This window comes from Protopterus annectens, chromosome 9.part0 (assembly GCF_019279795.1).
Source record: "Protopterus annectens isolate FY-2018-M chromosome 9.part0, PAN1.0, whole genome shotgun sequence".
Lineage (NCBI taxonomy): Eukaryota > Metazoa > Chordata > Ceratodontiformes > Protopteridae > Protopterus > Protopterus annectens.
The window spans coordinates 1816154743-1816170292 of record NC_056743.1 but is presented as its reverse complement, the minus strand read 5'-3'; the positions used below and the strand labels follow the sequence as shown (position 1 = coordinate 1816170292).

Sequence of the window (15550 nt, the reverse complement as noted above, 5' to 3'; positions counted from 1 at the left end):
GGTCATCATGGAGTCCTTTCAACTGTAGTCTTTGTGAAAAGGGAATGGAAAAATGCAAACATATACAGACAAGTTAGAGTAGTCACCCACCCATCACATTTTTGTGTGGATGCCATAGTACTCAGAGAAAACCTATGCCGACACAGGTAAGGCATGCAACCCCTAAACAGATGGTAGCCTGAGAGCAGTCTCCAATCACAGACCTTGAAGCTATGAGGCAGAGGTATTAACAATTGAGCTATTGATGAAATAGCCAGTGGGCTACCATGGAACTAGCCTCTGGGTCATTATATTTAGTCTTGCCATCTTCCTCATTTAATCCAGACGATGTAAATCTGATTAGAATCTGATCATGAGAACAAAAGATGCAATGATACATAATCATTGAAACAAGTTAAAAGTGTAGCCTTATAAATGTTTCAGATCATTTGAATATGACTATTAAGATATTCAGTGACACCCCAGAAAGTCAGGGTGGCAATATTTTCATCCATGCTTATGTTAGAATGTACAACTCCAAAATTCATTTGTTGGTAACATAAATCTGTATTGGCTACAGGAAGGATACAAAGATTGTTGTATACAAAGAATGTGCTTAGAAAATGTTTTATTAAGTCATGATGTGGATTAAACTGTTTTATTGTTGGGAATGTCTGTTTATGTTACTTGTTAATATGAAGCATTGAAGCAACAGTTTAGAGTAGACTTAACCTTAAACTAATTTAACTTAAACTGCAAAGTACTTTACTAACATCCAAGCATATTTTTCATTAAAAAGAAAAAAGTTGTGAAGCTTCTTCTAGTCTCAAAAACTCCATAACTAAATGTTAACATCCTTTGTTCCATTATACTTTATGTCAAATCTCATTTCTAGAACAGCTAAGGATGCTGACTGTTAACTGTGAAATTTGTATCATGAGATTTGTAATCTGCTTTGAACATAATTTATTTTCCTGATCATTTTAACATCCCTGGGCAGATATTGACTAGTAGGCAGTAATGCTTCTGTTACTTCCATTAGAATATACCCGCCCCTCACCCCGAAACAAGGGTCATATATTTTCCTTGCTGTAGAGTACACAGGCTGCATTGTTAAACTGGCACCAACCTAGTGGGATTTACTTGATCCATAACTAAAGGGGGGAAATGTGACAGTCTACCAGATTGATGTTCAGTCTTCCCATCATTAAGCAATCCCATGAATGTTGTAAATATTTTTAGAGAGATACCCCCAGCTCACCAAATCAGACTGCCTCACTGCAATTGTATCAAAGGTACTTGCATTTACATGGCTCATTTCTGCATATTGGCAAAACACCTGTTTAAATAGTGAAATTACTCAGTTTTTACTGTACACAAATCTCTGTAAAGTGACAGCCATAATTAAATATATCCAAGCATGCTTGCTGCATAATAAACATAACTTCTATTAAAAATTTTAAAAAGCCCATGGAAACTCAGCAAGCAATGCCTTCAAGGAAGACCAGCCTCTTTTATACTCAACCTTAGTCACATAATTAATTGCCACAGCAACAGGAATGCTTTTAAGGCAGTACCTCACAATTTAATGCAGATAGATATATGTACACATCAGAGAGATTCTTTATGCCATAAAACTTGCTTTATATCTTAAAATCCATCACAATTTCACACTTGCTCAAGTAATGTGAAATGAAGTTCAATCCTGCTTAATGTGTTTTGCTTCTATAAAATGCCTGAATACTAGATCAACATTCTTATTATGTAAAGCTCTCTCATTTTCAGGAATTCTGAACGTAATCTTGTGTCTAGTTTCCCCAAAATATGACAATACAAAAACACTGAATAATGTAAACAACTTTCTCTGAAACATTACAGTTTTTGCCTCTTATCTAGAAGCATTTGCCATAAATTATACAGTCGTTGCCATACTACCTGTATTATAGGATCGTAGGAGGTTACTAGGCTATTGGCCCTGAGACCCCTAAAAGTCTAGCCAAGAAATTAGACCATGTTCCAATAAGTCAGAACCCTATGCTGCTGTCCAGCAGGGACACAGGTGGAATCCCAGGGGTGTATTTTCTGTTCCCCATCCAGTTATCCAGGTTGCACTTAAAAAGGTTTAATGAGCTACTGTGCTTTACGTGGAGAGGTAGATTATTCCACAAAAGGGGGAGTCTCTGGGACACAAATCTGTCCTGCCAACAAGTCCTACTGATATCACAGACCAGGCTGAGGTTGCACGTGCGGGTCACTCGAGTGGAGCTTGACTTGCAAATATGCAGCAGTCTTATCAGGGCAGGTCTGAAATTGCTTTGTATACCAGACAGAGGTCACCTCTGAGGAGTCTGTAGGAGACTGAGTCTAGCCTATCTGTGTAGGGTACATATTTGAGGCTCTGGATTCTCCAAGTGAGGAACATCTGAGGTCTCTCCAGCTGCTGCATGTGCTTTGTGAGGTACATGACAAAAGGAGCATTGTATTCAATAATGGGTCTTATAAGGGAAGAATACAGGGATGTTATGACCTCCTTGTCCCTGGATGAGATACCCTTACTAATGAGGTGGGCCATGTAGAAAGCTTTCCGTACAATGGAGGCAATATGGTGGTCAAAAGTCAGTTTGCTCTCAACCTGGGTGCTCAAGTCTCTCACGACTGATTGCATGCTTAGTACCTTACTATCAATGTGATAATTTGTGGGGGCGTCACTCTCCCCAAAAGGGATGATGATGCAGTTTTTAGCATCCAGTTTGAGGCCATATTTCTGGCACCGGTCATTTGTTTGAGTGACACCCTCTTGGAGAATACCACATCACTAGGGGAACTGATTACAGCACCCAGCTTGCAGTCATCTGCAAACTTTGTCAGCCATAGCTCACTAGATTTGGCCTGCACCTCTGAGAAGCATATCCTAAACAGTAGAGGCCTCAAGACTGATCTCTGGGGTACACCGCTTGTTACAGGTCTACTACTTGAGGTGACTTCCCCTATTGGTGGGTTCTATCAGTGAGCCAGTTTGCTACCCATCTGGTAACATATGGATTGATGCCTAGTTGACAGAGTTTATCTATTTTACCTGAGTGTGGAATAGTATCAAAGGCTTTTGCCAGGTCAAGGTAGGTGGTGTGCACCATCTTCCCCTCATCTATGGCCTTGGTGACTGTCTCAAAGAACTCGGCCAAATTTAACAGGCATGACCTCCCTTTGACAAAACCAAACTGTGTGGGATCAAGTGTCTGGGGGTTGCAAATGTCCTTGTTAATGAGGTACATGATAATTCGCTTCATGGCCTTGTAGATCAGGCTAGTTAGGCTGATAGGTCTATAACTTCCTGGATTGGTGGACGTTTCACCTTTGTGCAAAGGGATTACAGTAGCTGTCCTCCACTTGGCTGGGATGAAGCCGGTACTCAGGCTTTGGTTGAATAGGGTGCCTAATGGTGCTGCAGGTTCATGCCTGAGTTCATGTAGGATGCATCCTGGGATGTTATCAGGTCCCATGGAGGCTGTATTGTTTGTTTTTGAGAGGGCAGTGATGACTTGCTCCCTAGAGATAAGAGGAGGAGGGCAGGTACTGGGGATGTTCTCTTTTACTGATGGGGGGACAGAGGAGAGAACTATTCACTGAACCTGTCTGCCAGCAGGTTGGCTATATATACAACATTTGTGTATGTGGTGTCTTTGACCACCAGTTCTGAGCAGATCGTGGTGCTTCCCTTGAGACTGCAGACATGTGACGAAGGCCTTATGATTGTCTGTAGTAGATGTGGCCAGTTTGGACTCGAAGTTTGCTTTGGAGGATTTCACTAGTGTTCTTATTTCCTTGTTCAGGCTAAGGGGAGACTGCTTCCAATTAGGCACTTGCTCCTTCTTGGTCCTGGACAGCATTGTTTTTCCTTTTATTATACAGTTTATTTATTGTAGATGTACACCAGACATGTTTACTCTTCTTTGAGGAGGATGATTTCATCCTGTTTGGTATTCCTGATTCCATGCAGCTATATAAATGATCATATAGTACTTTGGTGTAGGTTTGGACATATGTGTCAGTTCCTATGGAGGGGAGGGGGCTGTGAAGCTGCTTATACCTTCCCTCAGGAGGATGTAATCAGCTTTGCAGAAGATTTTTTGTTTGACCCAAGCTTGGGGGTGATGGTGACTTTGAAAGTGAATGCTTTGTGGTCAGATCTTACCAGGGATAATGACACTGTAGGGATGCTGCAGTGGTTATTCATGTTGGTTAATACCAAGTCCAAGATATTTTCACCTCTTGTGGGGGTGTCAACCAACTGGTCCAAGGAATTTACATTGACAAAATCAAGAAATCTCTGGGCATTGGTGTTTTGGTATGAGTATTTCTTCCAATCTATGGTTAGATAGTTAAAGTCACCCAGTATCAGGGTAAAGGGTTGCATCTTGATAGATTCAAAGAGGTCCAGACAGGTGGAGTGAGTTGGAGGCCTATATCTTGAATTGGGGTCTTGTCAATTGTTAACTGCACCTGGAGTGTTTCCTGTGCATCATACTGTTTGACCAGCCTAGAGGTGTGTACGTATTTTATAAATATTGTAACTCCACCTCCTTTTGTTTTGCTGACCACGGTTTGGGGTCTGAATGAATGATAGGATGAGTAACCTGGTATGGCTTGGGTGCTCTCCACAGCTTTGAATCAGGTTTCTGTGACTGCACAAATGTCAGCTTCTTCCAAGGTTAAGAATGCTTTCAATGAGTGCAGTTTCATGTTTAGAATCCTAGTGTTTAGCAGCATGACCTTTAATTTACGTTTTGATGAAATTGTCATGCTGGTAGTTTTGACCTTATGGCATTGCCTAAAAAGGCACTATGGAGGAGGCAAGAGCCTTTGCAATAGCCTGATGCCCAAGGGAGACAGATGCAGGCCATCTCTGGCGAAGCATCGTGGTTTGTCACTCATGTCATCCTAGGATGTCAGGTACTGGATCCCCTTGAAATGACACCAAAAACTAAGCCAATTGTTAAAGTCAGTCATTTTCTGTTTGTATTGAGGCATCATTCTGGGTGATGGTAGAATGTCCAACCTCCAATATTTTGCATATTATACACCTGTTGAAAAAGAAGCTGCCACAAAGATGTGAATCTGCATACTGTTTAGAAATGACATGATAGCTCACATTACATAATTATGCACAGTCTGTCTGCAATGGGACAAAAGGATAAAGGTCTGGCTACTCTCCGAACAACCTGGGTTTCATTAGAGGCCCAGACACTGGAGATGCTGAAGAGGGGTGAAAAAAGAATAATGAGAAAATGCTTGCTTGCCATTATCAGGATGAGGGTGTAGGGGCACATGACTGGGGTTTAAATCCCCATGGTAGACACCTCAGTGTAGACCAGAGACCCTGAGGAAGCACTAGTTTCAAGGAGGTAGGGTATCTTGAGTTCTTATATGACTTGGAGAAGTAATAACTTCACTAAAAGTCGTTGCAAATCAGACCTTGTAGTGTGTCTCTGGGCATGTGCCACTGGGAGTGAAAGCTTAAAGGACAAAACCACGGTTTCCAAGATGGATGATAACACCTTTCTGTTCTGGTTGACTCTTGTTCTTAGGAGAAGAATGTATGACGAAAAGGGCCACAGCCTCCTATGGAAATAAAAAGGGGTCTATAGAGAAAGCAGAGGAAAAAGTCTGATGGTCACTAAGGAAGGAAAAACATGAATGAATGAATGAATAAGTAAATAAATAAATGATTGCATAAATTAAGTCCTTCACAATATACAACTCTAGGTAGGGAAGGAAACAATTATTTTAACTTGGAATTAGAAGTATTAATGTTTGGCAATGTTTAACAGAATATCATTTGTTATAGTTGATATATAACTCAAACTGTGTGAGCTAGACTTATAATATTTTTCGTACTGTATTTTAACTGGGCTAATGCTTTGTTAATAATGATAGTCACAAGAAGGACATTTACAGTGTATACCATGAACAGAAAAATAACAGGGCTTCTGTAATGGACAAGTCACACCTGATTCCATCTTATGCTCTTACTTTGCATCCAGACTACGGTTTCTGTTTGCGTTGATCATATAAAATGAAGGGTAACCACCAGGGATAAGAATTAGAACCCTGAAACATCAGTTTAAATGATATCAAAGTTGCATGCTGGACATTATATGGTCTTCAGTCCACTTATGAAAAAACGGTTAGTCCACTCACCGCTACTCCTTTAGGACCTGTAAGTCCAACTGGGCCCTGGGGTCCTTGAGGTCCCTAAAAGAAAATAAAATGACATCTGTTACTGATAGACATTAATACATGCTGGAAAAAAACAAGACTGCACATCTGATCCCAATAGTTTGATGCTACCTCATTATAAAGTTTTCTTCTCCAAACCTTCACTTGTTTTATTCCTGCCAGGCCTCTTTCAGTTCTGTGTTATTCAGGAATTATCTCTACAGGCAGGATATCTCACCTGTTGACAAGCTTTTCAGAGAAAATATACATTATCATTGTAATTTTGAATGCCTTCTTTCCATGTTATTCAATGCCCCTTATCCACCCGATTTTTTCCCCTTAGAGTTCACTCTCCATCTTATCTGTCATTTCAGCATCATGAAATCTCCGGTAATTTTTACCTCTGCCCCACCTTTCCTTATGCAGTACACAGTCCAAGCCTGTGTTTGCCCTGAGTTCTTGCCAGGCACAGTTTTTAACAGCATGGCTAACAATCTGAAGTCTGGTGTGTCTTTTCATTTACATATTCCTGAAATGGATGCTGTTGCACTTGAGACAGGACACACTTCAGCCACTGCCCAGGGCAAAGAATTTTGGAAGAGGAGAATACAATATTCAAACAATTACAAATTACATAAATATAGGAAAAAAAACCCACAAGATCTCACTATATACATAGACACAATTAGGGATTTAGTTATAATAATATGATTTCAACAAACATACAAGTCATGAGCCAAGTGAAAACTAAAGGATCAAGATAAGTGGACTGCTGAGAAAGTTCCTAAAATACAAAAGCAGCACGATGTGAACCATTGGAAGGATGGCCAAACATAGAGCCAAAAACTCTGGAGTGCAAAACACATGAAAAAAAAAAAAAGCAATGTTTTTGCAGGGAATCCCACCTGCACCCTTCACACCCCCTTCTAAATATATATTCCAACTCTGAAATTACACTACAGTCAGGAAAAAGCTAATTCCCTGCTCCCCACGTTGTTCCACAATCTTACATAATATATTCACTGTTCATTTCCCTGCCACTCGATAATATGGTCAGTCGACAAAACCACACTGATCCAGGAAGGATAGAATGGATGTTAGACCCCTTTGCTGTGGTCATATGTCCCTTTTTCTTCTTAGCTCTGAATACTCTTCCTCTGTATTGGCTGCATTTTGGTAGCCTGCCTATCAAGGACTATATTGCATATGCCCCCCCCCCCCACCCCACACACACACACACATATACACACATTCTGTCTCTAAAGCTTGCCTACAAACTCTGGAGAAAATAAGGCAGTTGCAAACTCACTCATCATTTTTTGCAATTTCAGTGGTCATTTGAAGTGAGAACTGAGTTCAGTTCCACAGAAGAGGAGGATCTCTAGGACTGAGGAAGAGGCACCAGTACTCCAGTACTTGGAAATGGCATCCAGACAGGAGCCTGGAATGGAATCATAACATAACAGAGAGAGAGAGAACCATCACCCAATTTTTCTTATTCATCTGCCCATTATTTCCTTCTAAATCCCCAGTCTATCCAGCTCTATCTAATAAAGCCAAAGTATAGAATGTCATGCAGACAATAAAAAAAAATGAAAAAAAAAAAAAAAATTTCTGTTAAAAAAGAAATTAGAATTTTAATTAAGCATAAAGAGAGAGAGAGTGAAAAACTGTGTTGTGAAAATCAGAAAAAAGACAATGAGCATTAAGACATAAATTATTTTTTTTATTTTTTGACTTTTTTTTAAATAAAGAGTATAATAATTAATAAGTAAGAGTTTTTAAAGAATGAACAGTTAATAAAATAAAAATAAATTATAAATGGTAGTAGTACAATATGTATCATAGGTACAAACCAAATCATAAAAACCCTTTCAATGAGGTCGAATGACCCTATGTGGGATGTAATGTAAGTAGCAGAGACTTTGCTCTACCTACAAAGCACTCATGAGTCATGATGGTTGCACTTGTGTGATTTGCCAAACTAGCCATTAGCCATTTTTCATGCTAATAGATAGAATGCTATCATACATACAGGTATTTGAGAAACAAACAAGGCTGTGTGTAGTAGCAAATTGGAACAGAATGATTTCTGTTGAGTTAGGAAAATCCCTTTCTTTGTTTGTTGTTTTTTCCAAGAAGAAAATCTCTCTCTTGTTCTCATTCTCATTTCTTGTACATGATCCTGAACTCCTGGAGTGATCCACGGACTACCACCACTACCATTTTAAGGCAAACAGGTAATCAGAAGTAGGTTGTCAGGTATTTCTTCCATACCACACACACAGAATGTACAACACACCTCCTGCATGTGGTTATGATGAGTGTGTAAACCAAAGTACCTAGACTAATTTAAAAAAACTAAAATTTGTACTACTCTAAGTTATTTAAAGTTATAATTATCCTCCCCCCCAAACCCATCATAATCTCTAATTACATGTAACTAAAGTGTGATGCCTTCCCCATAAAGGTGGTCCTGCTGCCAACCCCAGAAACTAAAGGTCCATCAGAAACAGTCACACTGTACATACAGCTCAACTTGATCTGGACAAGGCATTTGGCACCATCTCCCAGACTAGAATAAGTAATAAAATAAATAAATTATTTATTTATTTGTTAAAATAAACAGACAGTATTTATACATTGGATATAGTGATTAACAATTTACATAGCAATTACTTACAACATACTTAAAGATGAAGAACATAGTACATCAGTAGACAACTAGAATCTTTATCTGTGAAGTGCATACTAGACATTAACAAATGAAATGGGTGCATGATGGTATGGAGGTAATTGTGGGTGGAATTTGGAGTTGGTTTTATTGGTTGGCTGTAAGAGAAGCTGCTTCACCAGCAGAGTTATTGGCTTTAGTGTTCTTTGCTGCAGATTTGCCGCTGATCTTAGTGGGTGTGGTGGTGTGAGGGGGTGGTAGAGATTCTGGAGGGATGGGACATTTAGTGGATGGTTTACTAGTTTGTGGGTGGTGAGTGTGATACCATTTGGAGGAGGTGGGGAGTTCAGGCCAGCCCAGTTCAGCAAGTCGGTCTCTAGCTTGTTTAGATCACATTGCCTTAGGTTGGTATATATTGGAGCCTAGTTTTTGTGGACTTTTCTTATAGTCATGGATATGTGAATGTCAAATTTTAGTTTATTGTCTAGTAATTTGGTATGTTCAGTTGAGTATATAGTTGTGTTGTCTTTTGCTGTGATGTTAAAGTGAGAGTTGTTTTGAGTATGTTTGGTGGGTTGGAAGATGAGTAGTTTAGTTTTGTTTGGGTTATAACCATGTTTCAACAGAGGAAATGACTTTTTGCAGTTTGGGTAGGGACTGGGCTGAGCAGATGATGGTCATCTGCGTATTGTATGAGTGTGCCATGTTTGGTGGCAGAGGCTACATTATTGGTGTAAACTGAGAAGAGTAGGGTATGGAGACAGGTAGTTGGGGAGATATGTCATTCTGCCTTAGACAGGTAACTCTGAAACCAGTTGGTGACAGATTGTGAGAAGGATAGGTTATTGAGGACAAAGATAAGTTGTAAATGCTTTAGATAGGTCTAGGAAAGTAGCAGAGGAGAGATAGCCATTGTTTTATGCTGAAGGATAGTGTTAGTAAAGGAGAGTAAGGCAGTGGCGGTGCTATGGTTTGGTCGGAAACCATGCTGAGTACTGGAAAGGAGGTTGTTAGTAATGAGGTAGTCTGAGACCTGAGAGTGTATGCATCTCTCTAGTATTTTGGAGAGTGGAGAGAATTATATGTGATACTTTCCACAGTGTGGGAATGTAACTTTCTGACAGAGATCGGTTAATCAAGATGGATACTGGGTAGGCCAGAGCATCAGCTGCGATTTGTAGGTATTCACTTGGGAGGCTGTCTGCTGCTAATTTGGTGGGTTTAAGTTTAGTTAAGAGTTTTTTTATGTTGGAGGTAGGTACAGGAAAAAAAGAGAAGGCATTGGGGAGATTACTAGTTGAAGGTGTGGGTTGGAGGGGAGGGGGTTGTGTTGTTTAGCTAGTGATAGTATGGTTTGGGTGATGTGTGTATTGAATGAGGAAGCAATATTTTCTGAGGAGTGAGGGATGTTAGGATGGGGGGTACTGACTTTACCTGGGTGGAGGATGGAGTTTATGGAGGACCAGAATTGTTTGGGGCTGTGTTGTGAGGAGTCTAGGGCAGACTGGTAGAATTGGGATTTGTCCTGTTTTATCAGCTTTTTGACTAGCTGAGGGGTTTGGTTTTGTGCCAGTGTTCCCAGGCTTTATCCCTGTTTTTCATTTCTGACTTAGTGGTTTCGGTTCTGGAGAATCTTATGGGGCATAGTAATTAAGGATGTTCAGGAAGGTAGTAATGAGATGAATGTGGGTTAGTTAAAGTTTAGTTTTAGTTTGACGGATTTGATGACAGATTTAGGGTTGTATAGGGTTTTTTGAGTAGGGATGTTGGGGGAGTGATCACTGGGGCTATCTGATAAGCAGCCTGTTATATATGACTGGGGGCTCTTACTGACTAGTATCCAATCCAGGATTGTTGCCAGAACAGGACTGCCAGTCAATATTGAAATCACCTAAGATGATAGTTGGGGAGATGGTGTGACCAGCTGCTGAGAGAGTTTAGGGGGAGGGATGTTTTGGCCAGGTGGGAAGTAGCATCCAGTTATGTTGATGGTTTTGTTTTGTTAATTTTGAGGTTGGTATATATTATTTCTTCATTGCCTATTTGTGGAGCTGATGATTTTAAGATCTGGATGTTTAGATGCTGTTTAAATATTATAGTTACACCACCTCCTTTTGCTCACTGGTAATGTGAGGTTTTAGCCAGGTTTCTGTCAGGATGACTATATCTGGGGAGTACAAGTCTATGGTGGCATGGAGTTCATGGACTTTGTTGGATATACTTCTAATATTTAGGCATAGTAGAAGGAAGTCACTTGGCTTTCTATTGGCTGTAATATGGGAGAAGTTGTGGTTTCTAGTCTGATTATGAAGATTGGGGTTGGAGATGGTAGGGCCAGGGTTGGGGTGGATGTCTCCACTTAGGGCTAGTTTTGATAAGCATGAGATTATTAGTTTTCTCAGTTTTTGAATGTGTTTGATTGTAAGGGAAGCTTTATGATTGTGCTCTGTGGGTAATAGGCATGGTGGGAGGGTTACTATGTTAAAAAAAAAATACTCTTGTTTTCCATACTTTCCTAATAGTTTGTTCCAGAGATCAGATTTTGCTGATCCCAGGGCTTTGTCTTGGTTCCTGTGTTTCTCCATTTTCCTTGTTTGGTCAGGGGGAAGTTTCTTTACTCACCAGTGAGAGTGGGGAGTACTGAGCTGCCTGTTTGTCCTCAGAGGCATGGTTTAAGGCAGTAACTTGTAGTTTATTGGCCATTTTGTGTCATTTCCTGTCTTTTCCAGCCTGCTATAAAGCCGGAGTTGCTACAGGAGCACACAAGAGCAGCGGTTAATCAAGGTTAAACTAGTCCACTCTTAAAATTTTCCCTTAAAACAGCCTTCTTTGAACTGTACTGCTGATCAAACCAGCGTATTCTATATCTAAAAAGTTCAGCTCTACCTGATTCTTAAGTAGACTATTCTCTATCTGTAAAGCCTAGCCTAGTATTTTTTACTTTGATATAGCACTTTTATTATACATAGTACCCCACCAGCCAAAAATCGATCTTACATCCCCTGAGTCTTTAAAGTCTTTGTCTATTCCTTCTAGCATGGGATCAGTTGCTAGTGTCCTCTTCTGCTCAGCTGGTGAATCTGGGAATATTGAGGCAATGTTACAATTGTCTCATGTACACGGACAACCCTCTCCTTCTTCCACAAAACACAAATACATGCAAGAGATGCAACTATATAGCCAAACTGGAGGCTGAGCTCTCTCAACATAGGACTGGCAAGACCAGACAGGAGGAGAAGGTAACCACACACACCACAAACCCAGTCTCACATAGTACTATCACAACTTCAAATCATACACATAAATACACAAAGACATACTCAGAGGCTCTGATCAAAAATCTACCAAAACAGCAGAGGCCACCAAAGCAGACACCCAAACAACTGCCACCTCAGGACACAACACATGCAACACATAGACCACATAGTCAGTGTGCCAAACAGTCACAGCCCTTAAGGCCAAACACAATGCCAGACACACTCGTCATTGGTGACTCCATAGTCAGATACACTGACATCCCGCTCACCAGATTGAGTAAGGAGAAGGTCACAGTAAGCTGCCTGTCGGGTGCTAGAAGCACTCAGGTCTCTCAACAGCAGGTACCTCTGTCATTGTCCACGCTGGTGTGGACTACATGAAAGGAGACATAGAGGAGCTCTCTGATTATGTAGACCAGGCTGGTTTGACCCTGACCTTGAGCAGTATCCTACCTTCACCAAGAATGATGCCACAATACAGAGACAAGATGATCAGCTTTAATAATTGGCTTAAACTCTGGTGTCATTCAAAGGGGATCCAATGTCTGTCTGCCTGGGATGACATGCTGGACAAGCCACGCTGCTTCACAAGGGACGGCTTGCACCTGTCACCCCTGGGCTTCCAGATATTGGCAAAGGCTCTGCTCAAATTCTAAACCTACCACCGTAGTACACAAAAAAGGAAAAAAACTAAGGGTAATGCTGCTCAATGCCAGAAGTCTCAACCTCAAGATGCATGCACTCAAGGCCCTTCTCAGTATGGAGAACATCGATGTCTCTGCTGTGACTGAAACCTGGTTCAAGGCTCCAGAGAGCACCCCGGCACTATCAGGTTTCACCTCATATCATGCCCCCGCCCAAATCCGGACAACACCAAGAAGGAGGGGTTGTCTATATTCATCAAGGACACCCACACCTCAAGGTTGGAGACCATCCAGGTGCAATTAACCATAGGCAAGACTGCTCTGCAATTTGTAGCATGTTACAGGCTACCCTCTCAATCTCAGGAACCTCACATAGCTTTCCTGAAAACACTGGAGGGGATAAATGTATCTCCAAACACCATCATACTAGGTGACTTCAACTACCCAAATATAGACTAGGATCACTACTCAAGCCCCAACATTCTAGTCCAAAGGTTCCTAGAGTTCATAAACTCAAATGCCATGGAACAACTAGTCACCATCCCCACAAGAGGAGAAAACATACTAGATCTCATCATCATGAACATGGGGTCACAATGTTCAACACCGGAAGTACACCCCTCACTGGTGAGATCAGACCATAAACTAATCTCATTGGAAGTCCACATCCACCTGAGATAAAAAGACCACAGTGAAGCTGAATCACTTACAAATGCCTTCTACTAGCACCTACAGGACTGCATGGATCAGGCAAACCCAAACAAAACAAAGTCTGGTGGACCCCAGCCAGAAACAAACTCTACAACAAAAGGAGGAAGCTACTACAAGATAGAGCAAAATCCTTAAAAGGGAAAACACCTTTGATCATTATAAGTAAAAATAAAATCATCCAAGGCAAATTTTGAGAGAAAAGTCGCTAAGGACTCAAAAGACAATCATAAGGCCTCCTTTAGCTAAAACTCCCAGATATGCTCAGAATTAGTTCAAAATGATGTAAAATTACTGAACCTACAGACATTGCCAGCATACTGGCTGACAGGTTCAGTGCACCCCCCCAAAAGGTGAGATATCTATACCAGAGGATTGTAACCCCCAAACATCTCAAACGCCAGGTGAGAACTGCTCTCCAAGGCAAAAACACAGCATCCATGGGATCAGATGGTGTAACTCAATGAGGAATTAAACCCACAGTTAGGGCAGCTGTTTAATCTTAGCCTCACCTCAGGATTACCATCCCATCAGCTTGACAAGCCTGATCTGCAAAGCTATGGAGAGGATCATAATGGAACTCATAAATAAAGACATAGGGACTTGCAGACTTTGGATCCGACCCAGTTTGGCTTTGTCAAAGGCAGATCATGCCTTTTAAACTTGGTTGACTTTTGAAACAGTCACCAAGGCCATTGATGAGCAGGTATCATTGAAAACTCATCAGCTTAAATGTAAACCCGACAGAACCCACAGGGTCAGAGAGTACAAGCAAACACAGGAGGATTATATAGTTGAGAACACATCTGATACAGATATCCTTCAGAAGGGTCTTATAGAAATGGATAACTGGTGCCAGAGCCATGGCCTTGCATAGTCATACCCTTTGGGAAAAACAAGGTTACTAGCTACCATATAGGTGGCAACCCACTGAGCTCAGAAGAGGTTATCAGGGGTTCTGGGGACCCAGGTTGACACATTGCCCACCTGATCATGAAGCATCAGACCAATGATTGAGTAAATGTATCTGACACGACACCTGCAGCAACTGGAAACCAAAAGGATAAAGGACTGAAGGAACTCCAGCTCTATTCAGTCGCTCAGAGGTGACCTATGCCTGACATACAAGGCCATGTCCAACCCAGAATTGATGAACATGCTTCACCTCAAAAATCTAGATTCCTCAGAACTACAAGGGAGACTTAAACCTTGACACGGTTATTAATAGGACATGCTGGAGGGACAGATTCATCACCCAGAGACTCATGTGAGGCAGAGCACCTCCCTGGCTTTGTTCAAGAGAAATCTTGACCAATGGCACGCATTATCTCAGTGTCACTGCTTGACACAGGCACAGCAAAATAATGGGCATAGTATCCTGGGCTAGGCTTATAAATGCCCTTGGGCAGATAGCCTAGTATGAACCTATGAACCTATAAGTTGTAGGGATGCTTTATGTTTGAGTAATATAGTTGGTAGAATATGTGGGGGGTGCATAGGGATGGTTCTTGAGCTGGTGGGAGGGGATGTAAGATATGCAAGGAGAGTGCATGCAGTGAGCATAGGAATTGAGGAGGTGTGATAGTAGTGGGAAGATGGAGGAGGTAGTGTTGGGTTAGTGCTGTGGTTGGCTATTAGAAAGATGGGAGGGTTTGAGTGCAATAAAGGTGGGACCACAAGGCGGGGAGGGAAGGGGGGGGGGGGGGGGGAGGGAGCGGGTAGAGACTGTTAGTTGCTCTCTTATGAGGGGCTGGAAACAATCAGTATGTGTTAAGAAACAATCACAATTGACCAAGGACTGCTGGAAACTGTAAGTCATTTCTTAATTTCTCAGGTGGAAAAACAGGATAACATAGTTTAAATTTACAAACACACAGTATTGGTGGAAGGTGTGTGTGTGTGTGTGTGTGTGTGTGTGTGTGTGTGTGTGTGTGTGTGTGTGTGTGTGGTGGTGGAGGGCTGCTTACAACCAAAGCAGAGTGCAAAATGAATATTGGCTCAAACAGGTAGACACATACTCAAAGTTAACTGTAGCTGTTTGCAGTTCAGAGGACTGCTGCTTTTCTTACAAG

The 15550-nt window shown here is 41.3% G+C and overlaps 1 protein-coding gene across 1 annotated transcript in view; it reads right to left on the bottom strand.

Annotated features, from left to right (window-relative positions):
• The window catches only part of COL5A3 (collagen type V alpha 3 chain), a 1727233-nt gene that overhangs the window by 721905 nt on the left and 989778 nt on the right, over positions 1-15550 (bottom strand). The window contains exon 35 of the mRNA XM_044084684.1: positions 6178-6231. Within this exon, the coding sequence (XP_043940619.1) occupies positions 6178-6231 (54 nt within the window). The remainder of the gene's footprint in view (positions 1-6177; positions 6232-15550) is intronic.